The sequence below is a fragment of the Epinephelus fuscoguttatus genome, linkage group LG1 (assembly GCF_011397635.1).
Source record: "Epinephelus fuscoguttatus linkage group LG1, E.fuscoguttatus.final_Chr_v1".
In the NCBI taxonomy this organism is placed as follows: domain Eukaryota; kingdom Metazoa; phylum Chordata; class Actinopteri; order Perciformes; family Serranidae; genus Epinephelus; species Epinephelus fuscoguttatus.
In genome coordinates this window covers 32,347,754-32,358,844 of record NC_064752.1, presented here as the reverse complement: position 1 = coordinate 32,358,844, position 11,091 = coordinate 32,347,754, and the positions used below count along the sequence as shown (strand labels likewise).

The 11,091-nt window shown below is 41.4% G+C and overlaps 1 protein-coding gene across 2 annotated transcripts; it reads right to left on the bottom strand.

The window, feature by feature from the left end:
* Nucleotides 1–203: 203 nt before the first annotated feature.
* On the bottom strand, nt 204–10,828 carry LOC125893527 (uncharacterized). 2 transcript variants are annotated; one of them, XM_049584260.1, is made up of 4 exons: nt 10,558–10,828; nt 9,359–9,816; nt 2,342–2,385; nt 204–2,250 (listed from the first exon to the last, which is right to left on the bottom strand). In XM_049584260.1, exons 1-4 carry the CDS (start codon nt 10,733–10,735, stop codon nt 1,287–1,289), a joined length of 1,644 nt encoding a protein of 547 aa, XP_049440217.1. In that variant the 5' UTR covers nt 10,736–10,828; the 3' UTR covers nt 204–1,286. The 2 variants fall into 2 exon arrangements, with proteins under 2 accessions (XP_049440217.1, XP_049440208.1); XM_049584251.1 differs by lacking the exons at nt 204–2,250; nt 2,342–2,385 and adding exons at nt 2,392–6,051; nt 6,221–6,476.
* Nucleotides 10,829–11,091: the final 263 nt, after the last annotated feature.

Genomic DNA, 11,091 nt, shown 5'->3' with positions numbered 1-11,091 from the left:
GTAAAAGACTTGAAAATATCGTCAGATGTGTTGTCAAGTGTAAACATACTGAGAGCAGTAAATTGTGTGAACAGTGAAAGTTGTGGGAGCTGAAAGAGCTGAATAATGAGTTCGTTTTGTTGCGTTGTTCAAAGGTTAAGACCTGAGAGGGCTGAGGTGTAAAGAAAGTGTGAGCATTGAAAGGAGAAATTATTATGGTTTTATGCAAGAATTTTTATTTTTGAACATTCAAACTTTCTGTTAAAATGCAGCGTATAGCATTAAGTGACATCTGGGGCGAGGCTGCAGACTGCAAAAATATAAACAGCCCCATCTAGAGCCAGTGATGGTTTGTCTGCTCTGGGCTACTATAGAAACAACATGGAGGACTTCGTAGAGGAGGATCCACTCTGTATGTAAATATAAATAGCTCATTCTAAGGAGACGAAAACACTTGAGTGCTAGTTTCAGGTGATCACACACTAATCAAGACATAGTTATGAATATAATATTCCATTTATGCCAGTATATCCCCCTAAATCCTACAGACTGGACCTTTAAAGTAATTTCTAATGCAACATTTAACATTCACTGGGCTTTGGTAGTCACTTAAAATGTCCAATCTGTGCCAACATTTGAACCTGTAATGCTTCTGTGATTAAAAATTACACATCCAACACGGAAAAAAAACAAGTTAACAAATCAAATTACAAAAAAAAGCAATCACCAATTTTAGTAATCAACCATGTATGCTGGTTTTTTTTTTGAGGAGAACATGCTAAATATTCTTTTGTTCCAGATTCTCAAATGTGTCCATTTGCTGCTTCTGTCAGTCTTGTATGATCATAAACAGAAAGCATCATACAAATTCACTGCAAGCTCGGGCTCTGGGAAATTGAGGTAGATGTGTTTCACTATTGTCTGAAATTTTGTCGACAAAATGACAACAACAATTGAGTAAAGGATCAGCAGCTTAATGAATAATACAAAAGTATTTACAGTAGATGCAGAGAGTAAACATGGCAAAGAAAACGCAGCCTCAGTTTCACACTGCAAACAGGATCTGGCTGTCGCAACAGTCATTTCAAAGTAAAAGGAAATTTAAAAAATATCTGAAAATGTATCCATGGCTAAATGAAAACATACACAAAAGAGACATCACACAAACAAAACACAAACGTCCTCATGACTAAATCAAACTAATGAGACAAATATAAAAGAAAAGATTACATTCAACCCACCACCTGAAGAGAACAAAAAAATAGTCTATGACAGCAGTGTGATGACGCTCAAGCTGCGACATCAGTTTATAACAGACTTGGCAGGTAGTAACGGAAGAAGAATTCATCCAACTTCTTCTTCATGGCCTTGATGATGGCTTTGTCTCGGTAGATGCGTTGAATCAGCATGTGTTCTCTGGAGAACACCAACAGATCGCACCACTCCATGCCTGTCACCATCATCTCTCCTTGGATGTGCCAATAGTAGGAGTGTGACCTCTTCAGTTGCATGACTCCATCCTGGCAGAATAGGAACTTGCACTCAATGAAGCTTCGCAACGCAATGCATTTGACATGCATAAGCCCGTAACTGTGTGTTTCACTGGGGTCATACACCAACCCATCAGGCAGCGCCCCCAGCCACGGAGCTTCCGGATGGACAACCAAACCGCAGGGGGACCAGTTGACACATAAATGCTGACAGTATTCCCGAAATGCATCGGCCTTCATTTCCTCCTCTATCTGTTCCGTCTTGCACCTTCGGGTTCCTTTCTGTATCTTGTATATCAGGTACTCCGCATTGCTCTGACCGGGTTTAAGTTTGCAAATCTCCCTGAAACGGCTGGTCAAGCGCAGTTTCCGCAGATCCTGTACTACCTCCTTGCGTCCACGTGTGGACTGCTCAAGACTGTGTGCTGCTTCCCAGGTGATCTGCATGACATCCACATGTTCCTGTTCCTTGACACTGAGGGTAGGAAAAGAAGACATTGGTCCCAGTTCATGATGGCGGAGGGGAAGCGGCGGTCGAGATGGAGCATTGTCATAAATGATGTGATCCCGAGCTGACGGCACAGGGTGCTGGTAGGACAGGGGGCACCCTTTGGGGACTTTACCAAAAGCACAATCCACATATTCCACATTCTCTGTGAGGCCCATTTTGGTTATCAGAGGCTTCTTGTCCTCTGGATAGTCCTTGAAGGCTTCAGTTAGTCTTGCCAAAAAGGACTTGCACTCACTTGGGCTAGGAATGAAAGATTGGTAGGGTACCCTCCTGTACGAAACAAGTTGATATCATTAGAAAAAAAATACACACAAATATTATGACACATTTAAAAATTGCAGACAGAGTTCACTGTACTTACCTAGGTAATTCTAGCATGGTTTTCTGCAGGGGCGACACTGGCGTCTTCCGTTATGCAGCAAGAAGAGAAAAAAATCATTACTTCAGGCTTTAGACGATAAAAACAAACCAGGATTGCAATTCAACAAGAGAACCACCACAGGGAGTCATTTTTACCCCCCCCCTTCTGTAACAGCATCAGCCATGACAAAGCTGTCATTTCTTGAAGCAGATAAACTGTTAATTTTTGTCTTTTATGAGAGACTTGATAAAATAGCTATTTTCAATTAGTTTCATGTGGTTTGTAATTTTAAAATTATTTTAGGCTACTTCATTACAGACCAAAAATGGCCAAAAAAATATCCAAAAAAAAAAAAAAAAGGTCAAATAGGGTACATTTAAAATTCTTTAACAGACCTATAACAAACACAACCACATAATTCATACATTTAAATTAAAAAATTGTAGAAGAAAAACAGACTAAAATCTAAATGAATATGACATAGGCTAAAAAATGTTTTAAATAATACTGTGAATGAAAAATAAAACAGAGTTTGCCGTTGATTGATTTTACAGTAGCTTTATTTCATTACAGATTGAAAATCGAGTACATTTTAAAACTAAAGTTTGAACAGCAATGGCAAAACCTAACATTTGAATAAGTTATAGTCAGACAGAAATAAACAATATTGTTTTACACAAAGAAATGGAGCGCGCGGTCTCTCTCTCTGTTGGTCTTTCTGCCTCTCACATACAGCGCAACCACATAGCTAACCTGAACATTAAAATGTCAAAATCAAAGATGCTACATGAACTGCACATTCAATAAAACTGATCTTACATGAAAACAAGGAAGGAAGCGAGTAAATTATGAGAACAGGGTGTCTGCGGGATCTTAAAAAGTATTTTTAAAAAAAGTCCAAAAAAGTTAATAACTTAAAAATTATGGCGAAAAGGTAGTTTCTTGCAACCCTAGAATTAAGATAAAAATATTTACAAACGAAAAAACATTTCTGGTTGCTGATAAGTAGTGTTTAACTTTTGATTTTTAACACTAAAAATTAAAACCCTCGGCACGCACTGCAGCGCAAGCAGACAGATACGCAACTCAGAGCAGCATGTGTCACTGACACCAGACTCAGTGCAGTGGACCAGTAGAAAATGTCACCATCAGCATATTATTTTACATCAATAAAATCTATTTTATCATTATTTTGAGTCACACTGTTGAAAGAATTTAGTCGTCTGTGTTCAAGCAGGATAATAGGTCTCCATTCATTGCACGTCAGGCTTTCTATTTCCTTGTCGGAGATGTTTTCTTTTTTTTAAATTACATGATAGCTATTCTCCCTTAACTCACCAGTAAAGAATACCTTTGTCCATTTCAAATAACCCGTGGCAATAATAACATCCCTGTTCTCTGATTTACTGTGAAACTTTTTTAGGTAATTCATGCAACAATCAGATCAGATTACTTCTTTACTCGGCCTAATGGGGCCGGCCTTTATTTGTCAACCAACCAAAAACAATCAATCAATCAATCAATCAATCAAAAACACAAACTGGAACTGGAACATGAAATCTTATAGGCTATGCCTAACAGACATTGCTTCTCGTTCTTTGAGTTTACACATGGCTAAAGGGAAAAAAACAACCGTAAACAGATGGCATGATTAGTGTTGCGTTCAAGGTCCCCCAAAAAACAGGAGAAATAAAAGGCTGAATATTCTAAAAAAAAAAAGAAATAATAATTTCACAATCGAATCCTGTGCCATCGAACAAAGCTTAGAATTTTTTGGGTCAGCCCTAAATCCCACATGCAAGGGGCTAGCCATAAGATTGTTGTTTTCAGCAAGTTGGCCTTGAATAGTTGATGTTGAGCTGTAGAGCTGTGTTACTTGTTATGACCTAAGGTGTATTTTAATAAACCTGTCTTTGGTTTAATTTATTCTTTCAAGCTGTATTCCTTCTCATCTTATCTGAGTTCTGTTGTATGTTTGTGCGCCATAGATTTAATTGCAAACTACAACTGTTTAGTAAGTTAAAGATGCGTTGCTGCTAACGACAGTTTGAAGTGGCGATGAGGTCTTAAAGTTTTTTTGGAAGGTCTTAAAAAAGTCTTAAAAAGGTATTGAAATTAACCTCAGGATTCCTGCATATACCCTGGAGAAGATATCCGGAAAATCACAGATGAGCTCCAACAGACCCACTTGCAACAAGAAAAACTATTCACAGGAGCCTACCCACACACACACTACTCACAATCAGCACACACACTGTACACTTTCACAGTGCACTGTCCACACACTGCACGGAAGCACATCATACATGTTTTTGTAGTTTTGTTTTTTGTGCATTTGCGCTTCACAGTACAATTCCTCCTCCTCTGCTCGGGGATGGTCGGCAAGGGAGACGACATTGCAGCATGTGCTCGCGTAGACAGACGACTCGCACTGACATGCTCACTACGCAGCTGTTTGCAGAGCTCCAGAATGAAGTGTCGCCGGGTCGTGTTGGCAACCACGCAGCGCCGGTACAGGACCCAGGCATTCAGTGTGGCAATGTCCAGTACATTATAAAATACTGCAACTGGCCATCTTCTTGTTGCAGCTCGGGCCGAGTATCGCCTCAGCATCTTGTCCAGCATGTCAACTCCCACCTTTGTTCTATTGTAATAATGGACTGTCTCTGGCTTCTTTTCTGCATCATCGCATATCTCCACTGATGAATGCAGGGTGCTGAGGATGCAAACATTCTTTTTGTCTTCCCCCTGATAGAGAGTGAGTGTGGCTCTGTCATTCTGCAGCACTTTTGTGTCGTGCAGTGCAGCTTTCTGGTGCACAGAAGGAGGCAGGGACCGTCTGTCTTTGTTGATGGTGCCCACAAGGCTGGTGTTTTTGGCCAGGAGTTTGTGGGCAAGGGAGAGTGATGTACAACGGGTGGTTACATTTCTCCCCTTCCCTACGAAAGGCTCCATCAGTTTCAGCACCACACTCTCCTCTGGGCTCTGTGTTGCGGGGCGAGTTGTATCTTTCCCCAGATAAGGAAAGCCATTTAGCATGTATTTTGTCTCCACATCAGCAGCGAGCCAAAACTTTATGCCAAATTTGTCCGGTTTATTGGGCATATACCGGGAAAATGGGCAGCGCGACTTTGTGGGGAAGAGCTGTTCATCAACAGTGATTTCTGCCCCTGGATTATAACAGGCGATGCTGTTCTGAATCAGTCTGTCCCACACCTCACTGATGAGGGCAAACTTGTCACCTGAGAGTCGGGTGTGCCTGGTGTCTTTGCGGTCAAACTGCAGGTAGCGCATAATCTCCCTGTACCTGTTCCTGGACATGGTGGTGCTGAAGAAGGGGAGACCCCATTCATTTGACCAGAAATCGTCCACGTCTGCATTCATCCCATAATGCACTCCCCTGGCTAACAGGAGTGCAATGAAGGCTTTCAGCTCAGCCAGGCTCAACTCCCAACCGTCTAATCCACACCGACGGGCCTCTGCCACCGTACAGTCGCAGATGTGTTGCAGCATGACATGATCCACCAGACACATGAACGCACTCAAATAGTCATCAATGTTAGAGCGTGCATGTGCGGTTGGACCAGCTGCTTCAGTCAAGGTGCTCTGTGACTGCGCTCTCTCAGTGCGTAATCCCGGCTTTATACACTTCCACACAGTCCCATCATTTCCAGTTGCATGGCCCTCACACATATCTGGTTGATCCGACACTATAAAAAAATAATATAAAAAATAAAATTAGTTTCGCTAGTGCAGTAATCTTGCTAGGAACTACTGAATGACATTATATATATATATAAAATCACATAAAGATATATATATATATATATCTTTATTATATATATAATTGGTAAACGCGTTGTAAGAGTGGGGGCTTGCCTTTCACAACATCAGAGGGCTGCTGTGATTGTGAGGGTGAAGCGGGCGGAGCCTGTACCACCGGAGGCCTAGGCCTTTTTCTGAATGCCGGCTCTGGTTCCTCATCTTCAGATGACTCCTCCTCGCCAGGTGAAAAGGACGGATCATCGGTCTCTCCCTCGTCCAGTTCTTCTTCTCTCATTTCCACCGTTGTGTCTCCCCCGTCCGTCTCTCCCTCAATCACCTCTCCCCCATCTGACTCTCCGTCACTTATGTCCTGAAGCATCACCAGAACTTGTTTGACATTCATCCATTTTCTCCAGTTCATAATTAGGCTACAAGATCCAAATCCCTCACTTTTCCTCTTTTCTATCTGTCTGTCTTTCTGTCAAAACAGCTAGCATTTCAGTTACAGTTACAGTATACAGCAGTTTCTGTGGGGGGTAAAAATGACTCATCCACGGTTCTAGGTATAAATGATCTTTTTTTTTTCCTTGTCATCCCACACCCCTCATAATTCACTAGATGATTATTAAACCCATGTTAGTAAAAGTCACGAACTGAGAGATGTTATGGGTGACAAAGCATTTGAAAGTTTTTACCAGTTGTTACATAACACATTTCTGAACCTAGAAATTATTACATCCATCTTTTTGTGGCAGTCTCATTTGACTGAGTAACAGTTTGGTCGGTTTATGCTAAAAATGTATATATAATTATATAGTCATATTGAGGTAGTTAGTCAAGCTAGATTTTCTGGTTTGATAACTGCTTGTGCAAATTTAAGAAATTAAGTTTGCTTAAAAGGTAGACTATGCATGATTTTCCTTAACAGGAACACACAGTGTGTAGGAATTTCTCCCATCTAAAGTTGAACTCATATATTGCATTCAAACAGATAGCGCATTCTAGCGCCTCACTGTTTCAAACGTGTATTGCAACCACGGTAGCCGCTGTGTACCAAAAAGCTATGATAACATTGACGAAACCATGTCATCTGATACTTGATGGAGTATTCATTCAGGCTCCTACACTGACACACACGACACGAGTTGACAAACCCCCTCCTCACCATGCTGGCTGTGTTTACAACGTAGGACTGTTGGAGCGGGGGTATATAGAAACAAACCAATCACGTCTTGTCTTTTGACAACTTACAAGTGGCTCAAGTTCACATACCTCATCCCTCGCCACTGACAGTGGCGCTGGCCTGTGATTGTATCAGCCTGGCCTGCCTGTTAGGGAAAAAAATGACAGGCAGGCCAGCAGGCCAATCACAGCATCCCTTTTAAAACCTCTCTCCTTCAGCAGCTCTTTCCACCCGGGAAAGGCTACTCTGATGTTGACACTCTGGTCACGTTTTGGATTCCCTTTTGCGCTTTCTTTCCGTCTCCTGTGATGCTGCATGTGCATGATCCTGCATTTTGCTCAAAGAGTGGGACTTTGTTATGCTGCAGTAGTGCCAGAGTAGTAGCGAAGCGCCTCTTGCTCCTCTCCTTTGGCTTCTCAGTCACGCAGTGCTGGCCTGGCTCTCAACAAAAATGCCAAAGGCGGGCCTTGTAGTGCTACATGTCCCTTGCTGGCGGGTGTATTTTCAAGATGGTGAATGTTATGGAACCCCCCAAACGACTTGCTCACACAATGTACAAATAAATATGAAATTCTCCTTTCATGAGAATAAGTCAGGTTATTGATAGAGGCAATAATACACCAATGATGATATTTATGAATGCAGACCTCGATTTTTTCCAATAAACAACTGAAAACGATGTTTCTCAGCATGTACTCTCACAGCACCCAGGTGAGCTCGGGCTAGGTAGCAACCAGGTGCCAGACTGTAAGCAGCTGCAGGCATCTAACAGAAACGCCTCCCTCCCCGCCCGCAACTATGGAAAACTACTACAAAGTAACACTGTAAATGCGATCCGCGATGATTTCCCTTTTACTTTGTGATGGAAACTTCTGGTATTTAAACATATTTAACCTGGGTCGTCGGTGGCTTAGTGGCAGAGCAGGCGCCCCATGTACAAGGCTGTTGCCGCAGCGGCCCGGGTTCGAATCCAGCCTGTGGCCCTTTGCTGCATGTCATCCCCCCTCTCTCTCTCCCCCTTTCACGCTTAACTATCCTATCTATAAAGGCAAAATGCCCAAAAAAATATCTAAAAAAAAAAAAACATATTTAACCTATAATGTGTTGTATAAGGTTGCTTGTTTTGATGAAACTGAACTTCTAACCTAATGATATGTGTTGCTCATTTAACCCCTACTGTGACAACAGTGAGAAACACCAAGGTCACGAGCCAGGGAGGCTCAGACACCAAGATTATGAGCCAGGGAGGACAACAAGTGTCCTTGTTAGTCTGAAGAGATGCTGTGTTTTAGGAATGTCAAGGCGCCACATATTTTGACTGTTGATGCGCATGTGTTATGGGAACTATAAAGATAGCAGGGCGAGAGGACTTGCTAGGCACTCTCTCACTGACTGACTGTTCATGCGGTTGTATGTTTGAGTGTCTCCATTCATGAATGCTTATTAAAACTCAAGAAAGACAGCTGAGGTGTGAAGACCTTTTCTTTAAACTGTTCATTAAATAGTAGTTTTGCCACCACAACTTTTACCTTTAATTTCAGCTACCAGCTGGTCTAAGAACACTGGACAAAAATTAATGAAGGGGTCAGGAACAACTACAACAGTTCATGTATACCAATTTCCCACCAAATTAGCTCTGACTCAAGAACTGGTTCTGTTCAGGGCTCTTTGAACCTTGGTACCATCGAGGAAATCAGCTTACATTTCCACCAGTTTTGAGCAGAGCCATTGTAATTGAGGATGCGTCATTAAAACAGGGTGTTGCACAATGCACAATTAAAGTAGTGGTAGTAGTAGCAGTAGCAAAATGGCAGACTGCACTGATTACCTGCACGCTTTTGTTCTATCTAATCTGCTAACAAAGTGCTCCAAAATCAAGGAAGTGGCAGAATTAATTGACTGACTAGTGACCCACATTGATGTAAGGCAATTATCATCTATATATTTACCTTTTATGTTGTTGTTGTTTTTTTTAACTGCATTAGAAAACCTCTCCAGCCTGTCACATTCAGATTTATACCTCAATTGTGTTTGATTAATGGCGTTCTAAGGTATTGAAACAAACTTACCTTTAAGCTATTCGCTGATTTTGTTTCATGTTTGTGATGTTCGGATGTTTGACTTGTGCTTTCTTTATTCCGGGATGGCCGTGGGACAACTGTGACTCCTGCATCTGAGTCCGATGTGGAGCTGAACTCATCTTCATCTGCTGAGACTGTGGCCGAAGAGTCAGGGTTGGACTCAACCACTTTGATATGAAATGAGTCCTCGATGTAGGGCATGCTTGTGTCTACTGCTTCTTCTTCTTCTTCTTTTGGGTCGTTTTTCACACAATCTGGGGGAATAAAGTTATCAACCTCCCCCGGCCCTTGTTGTTGTTGTCCTGATCCCCAGCTTATGTCATATTCAGTTTGCTCTTCTTTGGGTTTTTTAGGCAACGGTTCGGATATTCCCAAGTCCACCCTAGTGTTCAGCTCAGGGGGAGGATCTGTGACATCTGTGGCTGCCCCAGTGTAGTGGTTTGCATCTGTTGTGGAAAGAGAGACAACATTAGTACTTACAACCTATCCATCTCTTGCTTCAATGTGGGTGTAAGAAGTAGCCACAGAACCGAGCCCTTCAAAGCTGTAATTCTTCTAACACACCAAAAAACAAAGTTGTAGGGCAGATGAAAATTGGAGACAATTGGAGAACTCAGATTTGGATGCACCCATACACTTTGGATGTTTTTTTTTTTGTTCATTTTCTGAGTGCTTTTGTTTTTTTTACTGATGTTTTGTTGGTTTATATTCCCCGGGATATTTTTACAGTTAGACTGAAGGAAGGGCAAATGACTTGAGAAAAAGTGGGCTTGTTAAGCACTTATAAAGTGTTGTCTCAAGATCACAGCACAAATCAAATGTAAAGCTCACTTACAAACCACAACAAAAGTTTAAACATTAACATCTGACAGCATTGTGTTGGATGGACTGCTGTGGATGCATAACTTATACAAACAATATCCCTCTCTCAGCTAGCGTGCAAAAAGTAACGTTACTTAAGACAAAGCTACACCATGACCATAGCAACATCAGCTAAGTTAGCCTCCTCGCGTTACATTGTTTACTGCGACGTTTCACTATGGAGTTGAGCTAACGTTAGCGAAGTTAGCTCATTTTCAGGCTGATGCATATCAGCTTCAGGTTCATTATTTCAACTATTTAAGTTAAACTGTAGTAACTAGTGTTAGTAAGTTGTCAGATCTGTAAAGTAACCAAAGCAGACAAACCTATCTTCGGTATCTTTATCTCGGGGCTAAGCACCATGTGCAGTACATTCCTCAGATGTTTGTTTTCCTCGTAGTACGCCTCCACAATAGTTTCAAATTCTCCAAATATCTCCACAGCCACGGCGGTAAACCGCTCAGTTAAAAAGCCCCTAAACTTCTGTAGTTTAATGTCCGACATCTTGAACAATAATGTTTTATTTAAAAAAAAATGTTTTGAGTTTAACTTCTCCTCGACGACTGCCAACGCGCGCGAATCCTTTAAGAGCGGAAATCAACCGGAATTTGAATAAAAGGACTTCCGTTTTGAAAATTCTTCTTCTTTGTTTGTAATTTATTTTGGTACATGAGCGCCCCCATGTGCATTTGTACCGAATATGATAAAGCATCAAGTAGACATCAATCAATACAGGGCTTTATAACCATTCCACAACCTGCTGGGGTCCTCCATGGCATTTAACATTATTAATTATATACTTAAATTATATAATTTTATATATTATGCTATAGTAACGTTATACAGGCAATGTAATAGAA

Excerpts from the sequence above, each read along its gene's own strand:
- LOC125893527 (XM_049584251.1), bottom strand. The coding sequence starts at position 10,735 with ATGTCGGACATTAAACTACAGAAGTTTAGGGGCTTTTTAACTGAGCGG. Across the intron at positions 9,817-10,557 it reads GATAAAGATACCGAAGATAG|ATGCAAACCACTACACTGGG; the intron begins GTTTGTCTGCTT and ends TTTCCACAACAG. Across the intron at positions 6,477-9,358 it reads AATCAGCGAATAGCTTAAAG|GACATAAGTGACGGAGAGTC; the intron begins GTAAGTTTGTTT and ends GTGATGCTTCAG.